General features: G+C 39.2%; 1 protein-coding gene across 1 annotated transcript in view; it reads left to right on the top strand.

Annotated features, from left to right (window-relative positions):
* The window catches only part of LOC144628584 (fibronectin type III domain-containing protein-like), a 28,793-nt gene extending 13,922 nt beyond the window's left edge, over nt 1-14,871 (top strand). Inside the window, exons 9-18 of the mRNA XM_078486696.1 lie at nt 934-1,245; nt 1,715-1,785; nt 2,445-2,795; nt 4,611-4,827; nt 5,609-5,911; nt 6,437-6,559; nt 11,059-11,232; nt 11,762-11,893; nt 12,931-13,009; nt 13,453-14,871. Coding sequence (XP_078342822.1) covers nt 934-1,245; nt 1,715-1,785; nt 2,445-2,795; nt 4,611-4,827; nt 5,609-5,911; nt 6,437-6,559; nt 11,059-11,232; nt 11,762-11,893; nt 12,931-13,009; nt 13,453-13,651 — 1,961 coding nt within the window. The 3' untranslated portion in view covers nt 13,652-14,871. The remainder of the gene's footprint in view (nt 1-933; nt 1,246-1,714; nt 1,786-2,444; nt 2,796-4,610; nt 4,828-5,608; nt 5,912-6,436; nt 6,560-11,058; nt 11,233-11,761; nt 11,894-12,930; nt 13,010-13,452) is intronic.
* The last annotated feature ends 4,300 nt before the right edge of the window (nt 14,872-19,171 follow it).

The following is a 19,171-nucleotide window of genomic DNA, read 5'->3' as shown; positions in this document are numbered from 1 at the left end:
GTCTGAGACTAGGAATGAGTACAACTTTCAACTTTCAATCCAGTTATGTTCCCAGTGCCCTCACTCTCCTCCCTGTTGTTGAGAGGATACTTGTGTAAGATCGGTGTGAAGTGTCATAATTTGATCTCATACTCCGACTTTGATCGGATGGTCCCTATAATGTCATAATATCGCAAGCTTTAAATCTCAAATTTGAAATACTTGGGCTCGGATGTCTTCATTGTTAGCATGCTGTTTTCTATTATCCATGTGGCTTAAAGCAGCATGCACAGCTTGATCATTACGGTACATATTGGATGAAGAAATTTCATTTTTTGACTTTTTTACCATGACAGACAAATTGAATATTCTTGTTTGTTTTATTTGCAAGGAAGATAGCTTGATTTAACACAATTAGTTCAGGGCTTGGTTAGAAACACTGTGTTGTGTTCTGGGACGAGGCACTTAATACTTTGACTTGCAGTGCCTCTCTCCTATCTTGGTGGTGGTGTGTGTTTGTGCGTCTTTGTGTGTGGGGGGAAAGTCATTCTTCATTCTGCTGAATTTAGAGATAATCCCTACCCTGATAGGTCATAGATGCAAATAAGAAGATAAGATAACGGTAAGCCTTGAGCCAAACAGCCCATATTGCCGGAGCTTACAATGTGTATCCCGGTTTTAGTAGCATTAAGTGGCTGGGAATATTTCTACTCCCTCCTGGATGGGATGCTAGTCCATCACAGGGTCACCCTCCCAGCATTATTCCGCCAATACCCATTTATACACCTGGGTGGAGAAAGGCCCTTTGAGAGTGAGTAAAGTGTGACTTGCCCAAGAACACAACATAGTGACCCTGGCCAGGGCTCGGACCTGGACGGCTCACTCCGGAGTCCAACACACTAACCATGCAGGCTTGACCTTTTTGTAATCAGCAACTGAATTTGTTTTCTACAGGTGTTCCTTTCCCACCAACCAGCCTTGGAATAACAGAAGACACCTGTTGGAATCGAACTACAACGCTGACTTGGGTTACCACTGCTTCAAATGATGCCCCCATCATGCACTTCCTTGTTGAACAAGAATCAGACCACGAACCAAATGTCTTCAAATTCATCTACAATGTCACAAACCCCAATGCTACATCGGTTACGTTTAATCTCACTGGCTGGGCAAGTCTACGCTTCCGCATGAGGGCTGTGAACCGTTTTGGTCCAAGTCGCCCAAGTGAAGCAACAGCAGCAGGGAGTTGCAGAACTTCTCAAGGAGGTAGGTTTTTATCAGCATCTAAAAAGAAACAAAAACAAGTAAATTCTTTGTGCAGCTGATTCTTCTCCTTCTCAAGAATAGACTAAGAAACCTGCATATAAGAAGTTAACTTAAAAAGGCTCTTATATAATTCGGCTTTACTGAAAATTAGGTAGAATAATTATTGGTGCAGTCTATTGTTTATATAAAATATGCATACAATAATAAATAATTATCTCTAAATGACTGCAATCTAGACAACTACAAACCCAATTCAAGGTTACTTTTTACTTATCACCTGTGATGTCTAACAATTCTCAAGAATGATTATAATTGAATTACACTTTGTAATAATCATCAATAAACTCCATCACGCAAATTATTAAGCAAATGATCACAAACGGTCTTGATAGTTAAAGAAATTCTTGTCATCAGTATTGTAAGAAATGTATGGATATAGGTAACGAGAATTTCTGTTTTGATATTCCAGCACCAGATAAATTTCCAGACAATTTCAGAGGAGTACCAAAGAAGGCAGAAGAACTTGACATTGCATGGACTGTAAGTATTTTGTAAAATAACATGTTTTTTTTTTCTTTAAAGTACTGAAAAGTTGTCTCGTTTTGCGAAACATTTCGGGAATAACCCCTTCAACAGTCGCAAAGTTCAAATTAAAACCGTTGAGCGATTATCAAACGTTATTTTTTGTTAGAACGTTAGTATTTTGTAAAGCTTGGTTCACATAACCAACTTAACAACGATAACAGTTTCTGGATCCTTGAGACTCTAAACTCGATCCTCGCATCTCGAAAATGTGAGTTACTTGAACTTTGAGACAAGAGGATCGAGTTTCAAGGATCAAGTCAACATTGTCAACTTACTTTTGAGCGGTACTGTAGTACAGACTGTACATCACAAAAATAAATGATACATCAGTTAACAGAATGACATATTAAGCATCACGACACAAGGAAAAACTTAGTCTGGCCATTTTGTTACTCTGCTTCCCGTCTGTATTTTTGCCCCGTTCTACAGTGTATATCTATTGCTGGCTCAAATTTTGCGTGTTCTCTTGACCTAATACGGTAAAATGGCATACATGTAATTTAGTGGAATCATTCGTTCATGTACAATAATTTGATTATTAATGCCTGGTTTGCTATACAGTAATTAAAAATGGCAATCTAATAGATGTTGGTATGTGTTTTTGAATTTGCCAGCCTATGCCAAGGGTCGATTGGAATGCACCAGGTCTTTACTACATACTGAACTACAGGAGAGCCGGAGGGGAACCACCAGCTAAATGGGAAGAGGAAAGGATTACCAATGCATCCATTGGTGTATTTCCTGTACCAGATCCTGGTTACTATAAGCTTTGGGAGTTTAAGATTCAAGCAGGCAACAATATTGGACTGGGACCACCCAGTGCTATTGAACAATCATATTCTGGTCAAGATGCACCAGAAGGGGCGCCAGAAGATGTCAGCACTGGTGAAATTACAGCACGCAGTGTTCAACTTTCATGGAAACCTGTTGCTCCTACCAAAGGTGGCAGTGTTGATGGATACAGGGTGAGTGGATTTAAGGTGGCTCCATAGGGTTTTGAGATATTACGGCGCGCGCACAAGTGATACCCATCAAGAGATCATTTTCGCGTTATTTTTTAAACTAGTTAAATAAAAGCTGCCGAAATATTAAAAACAAGGACTAAAATATGTTGTGCATTATTCTTTTTTAAAATAACGGCCTTTGTTTTTGAGCTATATCTACTCAAAAAGTCCTATTTTTTGGTGTTTTTATGGCTTTGATCTTAAATTTCTTTAATTTTCTTCGGTGAAAATTTTTTAAATTCTCCCAACGGATTGAATGTGATGAGAAGTAACTTTTAAAAACAAAAAAAGTAGGGGTTGTCCAGGTCGTTTTTGCGTTTTTGGTTATTTTGTGTTTTTTTGACTAAGCAAAAAAACTGGCTTACAAATTTTTTTAAAAAAACGGCAAAAGGGGCAGTTAAAAAGGTATCACATCTATGCCAAATTTTAAGGAATTTCACCGAAGGAAACTCTAGTAAATACCAGGGGAAAATTTCTATTTTCGCCCGAATAACAATTACGTCATCAGAATAGAAATTGTCCAAGATCGCTATTTGAGCATGCGCGAACTTTCGAACCATACGAGTTGATGTGTAAAGACGAGCGTTCCCCGTTGTTGTCGGTTTTTGTGCGAATATCTGTTAACCCAAAGGTTAGTTAGAGACATACCTTAATCCTTTATGTAGCAGAACCTCTGAAATTCTGCTCGAAGTATCTCACAATCGCGGAGACTATTCTTTATTTTCTCTTTTGCTTTTGATCGTACGAACTTTACAAAAGCGGCTAGAAGCACCGCGGACGTTGTAAACACCTTTTTAGGGTGTTGTAAACTCTTTTATCTGCTCAACACAGGAAAGCACGGGTGTTGTTTCATTGGCAGGAAGCAAGTCTCGCGTTTTCTCGCCGAAAATTTCACGCTCGCGTGAAGCCGCCATGTTTGTTTTGATTTGCCGGCATTTCAAGCTCGTACCCATTCTTCGCGCGGTCAAGAAACCCTATGGAGCCACCTTAAGTTACTTCTATTTTTGCGGGAGGCGTGCTGGCCTACTGGTTAGCATGCTGTACTCCGGATTGAGCAGTCTGGCTTCAAGCCCTGGCCTGGTTTGCTGTGTAGTGTTGTGTCCTTGAGCAATACGCTTTACTCTCATAGTGCATCTCTCCGCCCAAGCCCGAGTTGTTCAAAAGGTGGATAATTCTATCCACTGGATTAATCACTATCCGGTGGATAGCGCAGTATGTTTTGTTTAGACTTATCCACTGGATAGCGATTTATCCAGTGGATAGTGTTATCCACCCTTTGAACAACTGGGCCCAGGTGGATAAATGGGTACCGGCGAATTTTCTGCTGGGGGGTAACCCTGCGATGGACTAGCATCACATCCAGGGGGAGTAGAAATACACTGTATTCCTACATGTAGCTGCTTAATGCCACAGAACCGGATAATCTCCAGCAGTATGGGCTGCTTGGCTTGAGGCTTACCTACCTACCTACCTACCTACCTACCTACCTATGTTTTATTTGGAGTTGATTGACATGTGATGTAATCTAAACTAATCTGACGACTAAACTTGATGAGCATTGGGCATGTGTGACGGCATGTATGACAGCTAATATAAATAACAACAGGAAAAATAAACAGAAGAGCTGTAAAACCTCAAGGGTCTCCTGCAAAACCACCCTGCATCATATGCTGGGAACCACTGGCCGTGTCTTGAGTTTAGCCTAGCTTAAAAACCGCATTAAATTCATCCCTACATGACTGTATGTATTAATTACTCTGTGTGGACTATTTATAGATTTATTACTGGGGCGAGAGCAGATTGACTGCTAGGAGACGTAGACGTGCCATTCCAAGCTACGCGAAGTCTACTAACGTTACAGGAGGCAATACCAAAGAGACTACAGTTTATGGACTCACGCCTTACACAAACTACAGAATAGCAATCACAGCTTTCAACAGTGGTGGGAATGGACCAGCAAGTGATGAGGTTACTGCTGCAACACTTGAGGCTGGTATGCACAACACTTTTGAATTTTTTATGTCAGGGCATGAAATTGCGCCTGATACTGGTGCACTAAATCTTCCAGTTTGGTGACCAAATCCTGAGCCTCCCTGTTTAGTCCACTATAGAGAGAACCCCCTCCCCACTCCCTCCCCAGACTCTACCACTAAGCTACAGGAGACTCATGGGAACTAGAGCACAAAACTAGGGGCACGTTTATTTACCCATAATTCTGGAATAAAAATGGTTGGTACAGAATGCTAGGAATAATTCGGATTGTCCGCATCAAGAAACGCCCAAGTAGTCAAAATGATATGCCTGGTCCTGGCAAGAGTAAACATTGTGTAACAATTATGATGACCGACAAAGAGGCTGCCATTGCGGCCATTTTTGCAGCAATTTTTTACTTATAAAGAGGAGGAAGAAAGTTGGAGACTGTAATGGATTCGACGAATGTTCTGGCAGTGCTATTCACAAAGGAGTGGAGACGCATTGCCCGAATCACGGGCTATGCTGTCCACCATCTTAGATTCTCATTCGCAACTTTCGTTCATTCTGCTCCTGGGAGTAGAATGGATGGAATGGCATTCTGTCCATTCCAGAATAAGAATGCGGAATAGAAAAGTGGGCACATTTCACATTCTGGACATTCTCATTACAGAATTGTGAATAAAAACATGCCGTAGGCTTTTTTCAAGTAGCTTGTCACTGACTGATTTATCTTTATCATTTTTCTACCAAGCTTAGCATATAACATAATTTCATTTCATGTTTTATTGTTTTCTGTTTAGTACCTGGACCGCCATCAGACGTGGAAGTGTATGCATTTGCAGAGTATATCTTGGTAACCTGGGAAAAGCCAACGGAACCCAATGGTGTCATCACAAACTACCGAGTGGGATCCGCAGAGTTCCCTGGGTCAGAACCTCAAGGTGTTGTTGTTGATGAAAAGACAGAGCTAGAGTCTGACGCGCGTAGGTATCTGCTAAGCAACCAGAAGGAATTGACAGACTATGTTGTGGAAACACAAGCAAAAACTAGCCCGGGATGGGGTGAAAGTGTGAGAAAAACCACAAGAACAGTTAAAATGTCTGGTAAGTCATTAAAATGTGTACTTAAAATAATAATTGTGCAAGTTAATAAGAATACAAGATGTGAAATGATCATAATAGTGACGTTAAGATTGAACTACGACTACAAGTTTTGAAACCAAATTAGTGTGGCTCTGGTAATCACAATCTTATCCATAACTTTTATTTGTGTGTTTAAGTCAGCCGGAGCAACAGGAAAGAGTTGTAGCTCGGGGGATGCAACTACCTCAAAATTCCAAAGTCATTCTCATTCTCGATCTCATACTTGTAGTCAATTCTAAAGGTCGCTATGAGATTGCTTGTGGTAGTCTGTGGTCAAGCTAGCACTGTTAATAATTTTTCTGATGCGTAAAGCAAAATGTCGTAGGACAGTTCACATGAGCCATGGTTGGGAATTGGCAATTTAGAATCAAATGATTGAGTGTCTCATACTGTTTTAACATCACTTTATTGTTTTAATGCTTTACCTTTTTTTCTAGACCTCTTTTCAAAAGGTGTATGGAATTAATTTTGTTTTATTTTTTGCAGCTCCTGCCAAACCAGAGAAGCCGACAGTCGTTGGGACGAAAGTTGACAGTGTCAAGGTGACATACAATTTTGGCCTTGGCGGAGGATACACACATGAGTTCAGAGTCATGTACAGGAAGAAATGTAAGCTTCCTTGAATAACTACAGTGCTCTCACTGCACTGCTGGCATTTGAGAAAGTTTTGATTAATCTTTGACATGTTTTTGACAATTTGATGGCTTTTGTTTGAAGTGAACTTCATAATCAAAGTACAAAACCTGTGGAAGACAGAGGTTTCAAAGCCCTGTGTCAACTCTGCTTGAAGAATTCCACAGATTACCTGTTCTAAGAGAATATTTGCAAAGACACAGATTTGTAACAAACCTTCAAGAATAAGGCAGACAAAAGTGGGGGTTTACCCTGGAAAAATACGAATTACAGAGACGCTGTTGTCAATCTTATGGACGAATTAAACCTTCTCGACATATATCGAAAAATGCATCCAAAGATAAAGTCTTTCACTTATGAATCCAAAACTAATAACTTGAAATCGAGAATAGACTTTATCCTTGTCTCTCGCCCAATCTCCGTGGATGCTCAAAAGGCTGAGATTCGAACTTCAGTAGCTCCAGACCATAAAGCAACCTTTTTGAGTGTTATCATTAGAGACGAGTTTAAGAGAGGTCCTGGAACGTGGAAATTTAATAATTCCCTTCTTAAAAATGATGTATTTAAGGAACGGATTGCATTCTTTTATCCACAAATACATGAAAAATATTCCGATGTCACCGATAAGCAACTATTGTGGGAATTGATTAAAATGGAAATACGTATGAAAACAATGAATTTTTCTAAACAAAAAAAATCTGAACTCAGAAAAAGAGAAATAACACTTCAAAATGAGCTACAAGAACTTGATTATAAAATTTGTTATACTGATTTCGAAGTCTTAGACCGGAAAGTTTTAACGGAATATGAAACTGCAAAAGAAGAATTAAAAAATATATATGAACAGAGAGGGAAAGAGGCTATGTTTAGATCAAAGGCGAAATGGCTTGAACAGGGGGAAAAACCGACTAAATATTTTTTTAACCTGGAGAAGACGAATTATGAAAAAAAGCTCATACGCGAAGTAAAATTAGAAAATGGCGAGGTGACATCAAATTCAAAACAGGTCGAGAAAGAACTGGAGAGTTTCTATAGCAACATGTATGCATCGAGAATGAGCCATAACAGAGAGCCACAAGGTACCGGAAGACAGAGTTTTGAGTCGTTTGTTGAAGATATTGAAATTCCACAACTTAACGCTGAGGAACAAGATTCGTTAGAGCACGATTTTACCTACGAGGAGCTTAAGGAGGTTGTAATTTCTTTCTCGGACAATAAAACACCAGGTGAAGATGGGTTTACTAAAGAATTTTATGTGGCCTTTTATGATCTTATCTGGAGAGATCTGCTGAACTCTTTAAATGCAGCTTTTGAAAGTGGGTCCCTTTCCATTTCCCAAAGGAGGGGAATAATAACTTTAATACCCAAAACTGACGAAGCCCTTTCTGAACTTTCTAACTGGCGTCCCATATCTCTTCTCAATCTAGATTATAAAATTCTGTCAAAAGCTCTCGCCAAGAGAATAGAGAAGTGTTTACCAAAACTAATTAACTCCGATCAAACCGGCTTTGTCAAGGGAAGGTATATAGGTCAAAACATAAGACTTTTAAGCGATTTAATGGAGCATTTAGATGCGAAAAGGACCGCTGGTCTGCTCCTCTTTATAGACTTTGAAAAAGCTTTTGATAGCCTTGAATGGGATTTTGTTGCTAAAACTTTGAAAGTGTTTAATTTTGGCCCAAATGTTACCAGATGGATCTCAATCCTTTACAATGGTGTACAAAGTGCAATCATAAACGGAGGCTTTTTAACGAATTATTTCAATATATCAAGAGGGGTCCGCCAAGGCTGCCCTTTGAGTCCGTTTCTCTTTATCCTTGCGGTTGAACTGCTAGCTTTAAAAATACGCCAAGACCCAAACTGCAAAGGTATCTCTCTTCCAGACGAACAGGAGGTTAAGATTTCACAGTTTGCCGACGATACTACTTTAATAACAAAAAATGCTACATCTCTTAAACCATACTTAAATATTCTGGATTGTTTTGGAACTATTTCAGGACTGAAATTAAACAAGAAAAAAACGAAAGCAATGTGGATAGGCTCTATGAAAGACAGCAACCAGAAGATACTTGATTTTAAAGCCACAAACAAACCGATTAAAATTCTTGGAGTCCACTTATCCTATAACACAAACAAATGTATCGAAGAAAACTTTTATTCAAAGGTGAATAAAATGAAAATGAAATTAAATTTATGGCTCTCAAGAGATCTCACAATTTATGGCAAATCTTTGCTGGCGAAAGCTTTAGGTGTGTCACAGTTGGTGTATGCAGCATCTATGCTGACTGTTCCAGAAGCGGTCATTAAAACCGTTCAGGAGAATCTTTTCGCTTTTCTGTGGAAAAATAGGAAGGACAAAATAAAAAGACTTGTAATGTACCAACCAGTTGTAGAAGGGGGAATTAACTTCGTCAACTTCAATATGTTAGTTAAATCTCTGCGCCTGGCCTGGATTGGTAGGCTCCTAGGAAATTCTTGTGATAAATGGAAGGCAATACCGAACTACTACTTCCGAAATTATGGTGGCCTCCCGCTTCTCCTCAAATGCAATTATAATGTGGCTCTGTTAGATAAAGGTCTGCCCCTCTTCTACCGAGAACTTCTTCAATACTTTCAAGAACTCAAGAACATAACCAACATTTTCCCAAATGGTGAATTTATTATCTGGAACAACAAGTCGATAACTATAGAAAATACTACTTTATTTTGGAAATCATGGCTTGAACGTGGAGTTGTTTTTGTGCAGGATGTGTTAAATTCTAATGGCAATTTCTTATCTTACGAAGAGTTTAGTAATAAATTCAACATTACAACAAATTACATGCATTATTTCCAGCTTATTGCAGCCATCTCATCTCATCTTAAAAGGAAAGCTGCACAAACTTTAATACCTTCACGCGATCTCTCATCAAACTCCGCTTTCATCTCCTCAACTGAAACCTCGATTAACCTAGCTGTAGCACGCTGCAAAAATTATTACCAACTAGTAACCAGTCACAGTTTTATTATTCCAAGTGGTGTACAAAAGTGGCAGGAAAGATTTCCTGAAAATTTTACTAACTGGAGTGAAAAGTTCCAAGCAATATACCGATCAACTAAAGATAACAAACTGCGTCAATTCGGTTTTCGTTTCTTGCATAGAATAACTGTTACGAAGAAAGAACTCAAACGTTACCATCTAGCCAACGACGACAAATGTATTTTTTGTTCTAGTTCGGACTCAATTGAACATACCTTTATTGACTGTAATGATTCTGCACTCTTTTATTCACAAATTTTATCTTGGTTTAATCACTGTCAAGATACTGCGATCATTTTATCCAATAAACAAATTGCTCTTCATGACATATCGCATCTGCCTGAAGGGCTTTCCAGTCCCATAAAGCGCAGATTAGACTTCCTCATCATCTTGGCCAAACAATATATCTATGCTTCTAAATGTCTTGAGAAAAAACTCTTTGTCAATGAATTCGTGAATAAAGTCACTATTCAATGGAAATTAGAAAACTGCTCTCATTTTCAAACAACGACTGAATAATTTTCTCCAGGTATCTTATTGCGTAATTAATTAAAAATAGATAACTTTGCTTGCACTAAAAAAAAAAAAAAAAGAAAAATATCATAGTTGTAATATGTTCAAATATTAATCTAATGCATAGCCCTCATATTACTTTATTTCCTGCGTATATTTCCCTTTATTTGTCTTTGTATTACTTTGTATATATTACATGATAAGTGTAAAATAAGTGTAAGTTATTTTATCTTAAGTTTTGTATGCAATTGGTCTGTAAGTAGCTGTATTGTTTACTTTTCTTGTGATGTATTTTTTTTTTTCTTGTGTGTGTTGCAATAAAAAAAAAAAAAAAATAAAAAAAAAACCCTTCAAAAAGCCTTTTGCGTTACGCAGTCCTTCGAAACACTATAAAGTATTTTCATTATGTACATGTAATAAATAATAAAGATGGTAAATTTTAAGCTCAGTAATAGATAATAAATTAAAATGAAATGTTCATTCTGTCACGAGCACGGGACAAAGGAAAAAAACAGAGTCCCTGACTGGAACGAACCCATAGCCTCCCAGATACCGGTTGGGCGCTCTAACCAACTGAGCTACGATAGACTTGTACAGCTTAGCTGGTCCATTTACTACGTTGATATGTGACACGCGTCCTGCATACTGCTAGGATCAGCAATGTCGAAATCATCAAGTGTGTAGTAAATAATAAAGATGGTAAATTTGAACTCGGTGATAAATAATAAACATGTATTTTTTTAACAATGACACGAGTATGGGACAAAGAAAAATTCTGAGTGCGCAACGGAAATCGAACCATGGCCTCCTTGATACCGGTTGGCCGCTCTAACCAACTGAGCTACAAGAGACTCGTGGTGAGCTGGGCCATTTACTAGGCTGGGGGATTTACAAAATAAACATTTAATCTTCATTATTTTCATTATTTTATTTCAATTTGCAGTGCCTGATGAGGAGTTTGTTAACACATCCTGGGTGGACCACTTTGACACGCAAGACACGGAGATCAGCGGTCTTGATCCTGACTTGTATCAGTTTAGGACTGTTGGCAGAAATAAATTGGGAGAAAGTCCTCCAAGTGACATCACTGAAGCCCGACCCCTCCCTGGAGTTTCTGGTATGTTCAAGAACGTCTTGTGTTGTTTAGTCCTACTGTTAAGTTCCAAAGGTACAGTGCTTAACAACCAGGGTGCAAAGGAAATAAGTTTTCCATGTTGCCTTTGGGAAAGTTAGAGCCATTGTTTGCTAAAGCCTGGAAGACGTTCTCAATGGCCTTACTTCATCTGGTCACAAAAAAGTCAAAAATTGTTTTTTGCCCATCAAGCAAGTGATGGATAAAATCTACAAGCCTAAGGTTCTAAGACAGGACTTTCGTTGTTTTTTTTTTTTTTTTGGATTTAGCATCTTTTTCCTATATTTGTGACTTCCGAGGGGCGTCACTACCTTTGGATACCTAAAACGTGGAAAAAAAAAGTGGCCATTACTTTTGAGTTTCCTACGACACAAATTTAATATTTGGCTGTTCAAAAATCTGTTAATATCCGTGACATAGTCCCTTTAAAGCCATCTACTGACGAACAGCATTTCACTTGAATCTAAAGATGACTTCAGGGTTCCGCCTTACATTTTGTTGTTGTTTTTTACAGCTGGCCAACGAGCTACTACTCCAATTCACAAGAGTGCTTGGTTTATTGCGCTGCTGGTCCTTATCGCACTTCTGTTCCTTGTGCTGATTATATTTGTTCTCTATACTAAACACCGTGGTGCAAAATACCCCGGTAAGTAAATAACTGGTCATATCATTGAATATATTCTGGATGGTTTCCATTATGATATAACAACCAGTGGGACAAACTGTTGTATAGCACACAGCTCAATAAATATTACCACATGAAATAACTGCTCAGTAGCTTTAATTTGAATGGTCACACACTAGGGTTTCATCCACAGATTTAAACGTTGGAACCACCTTATACAGCATAATAAACAGTACCACATGAAAGAACTGCTCAATAGCTTTCATTTGAATGGTCACACACTAGGGTTTTATCCACAGACTCGAAAGTTAGAACCACCTTGTGCAGCATAATAAACAGTACCACATGAAAGTACTGGTCAATAACTTTCATTTGAATGGTTACACACTAGGGTTTTATCACAGACTTAAAAGTTAGAACCACCTTGTACAGCATAATAAACAGAACCACATGAAAGACCTGCTCAATAGCTTTCATTTGAATGGTCATAAACTAGGGTTTTAGCCACAGACTTTAAAGTTAGAACCGCCTTGTACAGCATAATAAACAGTACCACATGAAAGTACTACTCAATAGCTTTCATTTGACTGGTCGTACACTAGGGTCTTATCCACAGACTTGAAAGTTAGAACCACCTTGTACAGCATAATAAACAACAGTACATGAAAGAACTTCTCTGTAGCTTTCATCCACACAGTTAAACGTTAGAACCACCTTAAAATTGACAATAATCAGAACCACATGAAAATACTGCTGGCTTTAGAGCTTTCTTTTGAATTGTCACACAATAAGATTAAGTTTACAGACTAAAAAGTGAGAACCACTTTTGTGCAGTATAATAATCAGAACCACATGAAAATATTGCTCGCTTAAGAGCTTTCATTTGAATGGTCGCACACTAGGGTTTAGTTTACAGACTAAGAAGTAAGAACCACTTTGTGCAGTACAATAAATAGTACCACATGAAAGTATAGCTTTTGTTTAAATGGTCACATGATGTGTTTTCATCCACGTTTAAGGTAGAACTTCGCAATTAACCATGTTCTTGTTTTGTTTAGTTGGTAAACGTGAGAGGAAGAGAGCTGCGCTCATAGATCGCGAGCCTTTTGATGAAGAAGAAGGCCCCTTCAACGGAGGGTAAGCAGCTGTTGTCGACATCTAATTTCTTATTATGTTATCAATACATAAGCAAGCAACCAAGAAAGGAGAATTGAGAAATAATCAAAGGGAACCCCTATTATTAACCAACTTCTCCCGACTAGGCTAGTGCTATTATAGAATATGTATGAACAAGCAAGTATGTATGGACAAGTTTGGGGTATAGTCAAGTCCCGCCTTGCGGACACCTCGCTATTATGGACAGGAGTTTAAGTCCCGGCGAATAAGAATTACTGAAAATGACTCCCGCTACTGCGGACTTACTCTGTTGCGGACACCAAATTGTGGTCCCGAAAGTGTCCGTTCTAGTGGGAGTTGACTGTATTTGTACTCTGAGAATGTGGCTTGAAAGTTTAAGCTTGGTTTCATAATTTACATACTACATGAAGACATTGTTGCTGATGCCGGCTTTTTGGTTTTAGGGCACAAGAGAACCCTCCACCCTACCCCAGCCAGGGTTCATTGGAGAAGCGAAGTCGAGACAGTGACCGGGATAGCCTGGATGACTACGGCGAGGGGCCTCAGTTCAACGAGGACGGTTCCTTCATAGAGGAATATGGCGACGAAAAGAAAGCACCCCCAGATGAAAAGGACCAGTCCGCATTCGCTACGTTTGTTTAAGGACCATGTGTTAGTGTACCTGTGTAGTGCAAGGAGTGTAAGGAGCTGAGCACAGCTTGTACTTCAAGCTTAGTTAAAGAGTGCTGATTTGTGTGCTAAACAAACTGCTTCTTTAAAAGGAAGGAAAACCAACCTGCTAGCTACTCGTAAATTAATGTTGTCTTAGAAAAAAGCTGGCTTAATTTAAAGAGGGCGAAGAGCCCAGATGGCGAACGGTTACGTCCCTAAAGAGAAAAGTTTGGTAATTTTTTTTAGATAATTAAATGTCGTTAGTGTCAAACTTCGTCGGGAAAGCTAGTTGATGACGTGATTTACGTTACGTGACGGCGTTGCTGTCACGTAACAGTGCTTTCGTTCCTGTCACGGAATCAAGCGGTCTGCTTGCGGTTTATTGGAAAGAAGATCGTATTTTCGTCGGGTTTTGTTCACTATTAGCATGATAAACAAGAACTACTTGTTACAAAATTTTGTAATCCCGTGTTAAACCGACGGATCGCATGTCCAACGCAATCATACCGCGGAAACGCGCTCGTATCGCAGTTTTACCGCGGTCATTCCGCGGTCGTGTTGAACGAGAGCTGTTGGAAACTAAGCTTTCATCCCGATATTTCCGTTTCTGAACACATGAATGCATGGCTTTATATTATTTATTTTTCACTTTACGCTTTTTACTGTTTGTTGCGAGACTGAGCCAGTCCCGAGTTAGGTAAATAAGGTGTTAAATAAAATTCAGACGCTTCCTGAAATCTGAATTTTAGTCGCGGTGTGGTTAATAACGATATCTTTTGGCCATAAGTTCGCTGAATGGAGCAAGCCTACAAAAAAAAATTTAAATGTACCATTCCAAAATGATTTTCTATCTTAACATGCAATACCAAAGCAAACGAGAATCACTTTCGACGCTCAGGTGAAAATCGCTTAAAAAAATGTGGATTTAGATCGCTCCAGTCTCGTAACATCGGAAAGTTGTATCGTCGGAAACAGTCTAGTCCTTTACATAAGAATTGGAACATTTTCGTACAACAGTTGTGTAATATTTGTTTTCGTTCATTTTACACCAAATAGTTGACACAGGTAGCGTATTTATTCTCAAACTAATTGTTAATCAAATGGAATGTTAAAATGTAGCTAGAATTATTTTGTAGTTGCCATGGTTATGTGCTGGAAGTGCCCGCAGTGTAAAACTGGCCCTTTCAAACAACTGGAAGATGTTATTAATTCTCTCAACCGAAGTTGCAGTTATCTTTAATTTTAAATACGTTTTTTAAATCAGTCGTGCTTTTAAGAGGTAATGTGATGGTTTTCCTGTAACTTCTTTTGCTGCATTTTGCATAGTCTGCTTGCAGCCGTTATTTGGGATGTCACGCAACGCTCCCCTTCTTTGAGTGGAGCGTTGCGTGACATCCCAAATAACGGCTGCAAGCAGACTTCTTTTCGCAATGAAAAAGAAACGAGTTATGCAAAACTGTTTCAGAAATTGAGATTGAAACGATGCGGCACGGAAAACCAGTTTTCAGATTACTACGTTTTTGACCATAAAAAGCTGATCATAGATCTTCATTTCAGACGTGAAAGTATGTAACAGTCCTTTATCAATATTTCTTTCCTCAAACTGGCCAATCATTGCCTCTAAAAGTTCGCGCTGTTTCCTATTCATTTATAACATGTTTGCGTTTTGGTTAATACCCAGATCTCCAACGAACAAAGTTGGCGAATGGGAACTTGGTTCTTGTTATAATATTCATTGATATTACTGCCAACAAGGCTTAACAGTGGCACGGAATAAACTTCATTTCGCCATTACGAGCTACTACAAGGATACCAATAAATGTATTAATGTAGTTAAAGCACATACCTCGTAGTAAGTAAATTTTTTAATATTTGTAGATACAACGTAGAATTCAGTAAGCTGCGATGCTCGAAAATATGGTTAAGTTTAGGAGTGCCGATGCGTTCTAGCAATCTCCGAATATGAAAGTAAGAGCCACCGGAAAGTATCAGCAACCGATGGGAACGTAACCGCCCCCCCCCCCTAAAGTAACTTCCACTCCCCCTACCCCTAACCCCTTCATTTCGTCATACAAGGTCTGTCATGACTGCCTCCCAACCATTTCTCCCGCGGTTGCGCCTACTCGAAGGTAGCTTTACTGCACTATAGTAGCGTTGGATGTAAATTTTATTTTACAATATGTAGTTTAATATTTGTAGAAATAAAGCTGTTTGAACTGATGAGTGACTAGTTTGCGGTGTATATGTGGCCTAATGGTTAGCGCGCTCGACTTCGAGCCAAACGGCCCGGGTTCGAGCCCTGGCCGGGGAGCTGCGTTGCGTTTTTGGGCAAAACAGTGCCTCTCCACCCAGGTGTATAAATAGGTACCGGCGAATTTACTGCTGGGGGGTAACCCTGCGATGGACTAGCATCCCATCCAGGGGGGGGGGGGAGTAGCAATACTCCTAGTCGCTTAATGCTACGGAAACCAGGATAAGCTCCGACTGTGTGGGCCACTTGGCTTGGACACAGACTTAACCCTTTTTATCTGATTTACATTTACCATTTGTTAAAGTATGAAGGCGCGCGCCGGCGGTGCCCCATACCTACCAAAACTTGGTTAACCCTTTGAGCTGAAAAATCTTGGTTGTCACGTCCGTTCGTCCGTACGCAAGAAAGAGGTTGGGGACGAGATGCCATTGATTTAGAGTCCTAAACGAGTATTTCGTGATAAAAATTAGGGATACGAAGTGACGACAGGTGCGAGTTCAAATTAAGATTGCCATATATAGCTAGCACAACTTCGCAAATTACAAACTCTCAATAAACAAATTCTCTTACACACGAAAAACTACCTAACTCTGCTTTAACTGTCTTACATCCGGCTTCCGTTCCATGTATATCGTGCAGAGGGGAATTTAACCTTTGTTAGAGCTGTAAAAATTAACAAGTTTTGAATTTGAAATTTGGCGCGTACGCTAGGAACCCAACTCAATATAGCGCTGTTAATCACAAGTTCTTGACCAATAAACAAAAATAGACACGACAACGCGGCGTTTATCGACATCTCTCTCATTAACAAAAGTTTAAATGGTATTCATCATGCAAATTCCGAATTAGGCCTTTAAAAGCTCAATGGGGAGCTCCGCTTTAAGGCTTGCCTAAAATCTATGTACTATCCTTTTCTATCCTTTCCATGGTTTTGGTGAATTTGCTGGCCAATATATCTTCCTGAAAATATGTACCTCTATCCTGCACCTGGGTGGGGTAATTTCTCGACTATGTGGGGAGACTTCCCCCGGAAGGTGTACCTTTTTCAGGCTGGAAGTATATAAAGGAGTAGGGATTTCCTTGTTGGAGTATATCGAAGACGTCTGCATACAGGCTTAAGGTTGGTGTGCTGTAAAGTTTGTAGGTCGTGACATAAACCGCTCAAGACGCTACATCGCTATTAGGTCGGTCAAAAAATGTGATAATGTTGACACAAGAAACAGTGATGTCTTGCAATGATACTTTATTACGTAAGATGGCACTGCTTAGCTTATTGATTAAAGAGCAAAGGCACTTATTGCTGGCACGAGAAAAACAAATAATTAGTTCTTTGATTCTTCAAATATAGCGGTTTACATATTCAAAACCAACGATTTTTTTTTACATTGGCTTCTCTTAAAAAAGGTTTAGTCCATAGACCCAATCAACAGTCTTAACTAGCGTTTTCAGCGTCCATAATCTATTAACGCTAAGCGCGATCTTTAAGGTAGGCTATGAAATGGGCGAGAATTTTGCAATTAATCCTAAAACAGCCACAATGCTAGCTACAAATAGCGCGTTCAAAGTTCTAATGTAAGGTGACACTCTCCTATTGACTAGCGCTTACACAAACGAGACTGTTGAAATAATTGTAAGACATTTTAAACTCATATCTATTTAAAAACTATGGAGATTTGTCAATTAAATAACAACATACAAAAATTAAGTTCTCTAAAAATCTTTAATCTGCACGAAAATATGGAACAGCAACTGACTAATTCCCAGTCTCGTACGAGAAAATTGCAAGACGCTAGGGATTTATTACGAGACGACTGGGGACGAGATGAGGGATTTTCTATCGACTGTCAAAAATTTAAAAGCAAAATCAACGCTAAGCAAACACTTGAGCCAATCAGCGCGTCGTAAAAAGTGGAATACGCCAATCGCAAAGCAAGACAAAGCCGCCGTGACAAGGCACGGAAAAATTTGAGCAAGCCAAATGACAATTATCATTGGGTGCGCGCGTGATTGGCTTCGAGGGATGTACAATTACTCTGATTGGTTAAGATGAATTTGCACGTGCACTATCAAACAAACACTGCGAAATGAAAATAATTTCATTCTTTCTTAAGTCCGCTGGAAAAGCGCTCTTTAAGTAAAATATATTGCTTTTTACCTATTTGTCTGTTTTTATTTTTCGTGCATCGTTTTATACCGGAGCCCACTGCCCAAGACAGAGCGCACAATAGAATTTTTAACGTTTGACAGGGCGAAACTTGACTTGGCCTAGCATCTTACTTATTTTAAAACATTCACTGGAAAAATATCACTAAAACAGTATTTCCTACGTACGAACTGTCAAACTGACTGACAGTAATTCGCCACAGGTTCCTTATTTAAGTCCTGTTTACACCAACTAAGCTCTCTTCGTAAATCAAGCTGAAAAATTGAAACTGCGTAGAGAAAACCTGACGCCTTAACTGGACTGAACAACGGGTTACAACGACGCCCATCTAGTGGCCCGTTTCATTGGGATAACCGTTAGTGAGTGCAAAGGCACTTTCATATAATACAAAACAATTTAAGGACGTTTCTAACTAAAACAACTTTTAAACATATAAAAGATTTATTCCAAGCAGGAGCGCGACAAAGCTATTGCATAACTTCACGGTGGCCATAACAGGGATGGTGAACTCTCTCCTAGGTAATGAGCTTGTAACTAAAATACAGTTGTGGAAACAAGCACCTTTGTCGGTCAGCGGTCAGAACCGTCGTCGAGAATGAACCGAGCCCGCGGTTTTTGACGTAGTTGCTAAGCAACCACACGTATACTCAATTACGGCAAGCTGACGTGACGTGACGTTCGGAATACCCTCGCGTGTGCTAAGCCTTTTCCTGATTGGATAATAAGAATCGGGAAGACTGCGCACTTCAACGAAGATTTTCCGAAAAGGCACTTGTTCCCCTGACTGAGATAAACCTAAATTGATTTGCATTTTAAATGGTTAAAAACATCTACATAATACTTTTACGATATCTGTAATTGCAGAGTCGTTTTGTCTTTCACTTATGTGTCTACGACATTCCAGAAAAAAGACATACTATTCATTTTAAATTATTGAAATTGTTGAAATCAGCAGAAGACAGCAGTTCCAAGCTTCAGCTGGCTAAGTAGCGATAAAATTTAACTCGAAGAAGCAAGCAAATTTATTGTCATAAAAATTTAATTTCTTCTCAGCCTTTTTTTGCCTCCCCTGCGTGACAATTTTTTTAGCTGTTAT

This window comes from Oculina patagonica, chromosome 10 (assembly GCF_052425735.1).
Source record: "Oculina patagonica isolate OP01 chromosome 10, crgOcupat, whole genome shotgun sequence".
Taxonomy (NCBI): domain Eukaryota; kingdom Metazoa; phylum Cnidaria; class Anthozoa; order Scleractinia; family Oculinidae; genus Oculina; species Oculina patagonica.
Note: the sequence above shows the minus strand (reverse complement) of the source record. Positions and strands in the feature narration are given on the sequence as shown.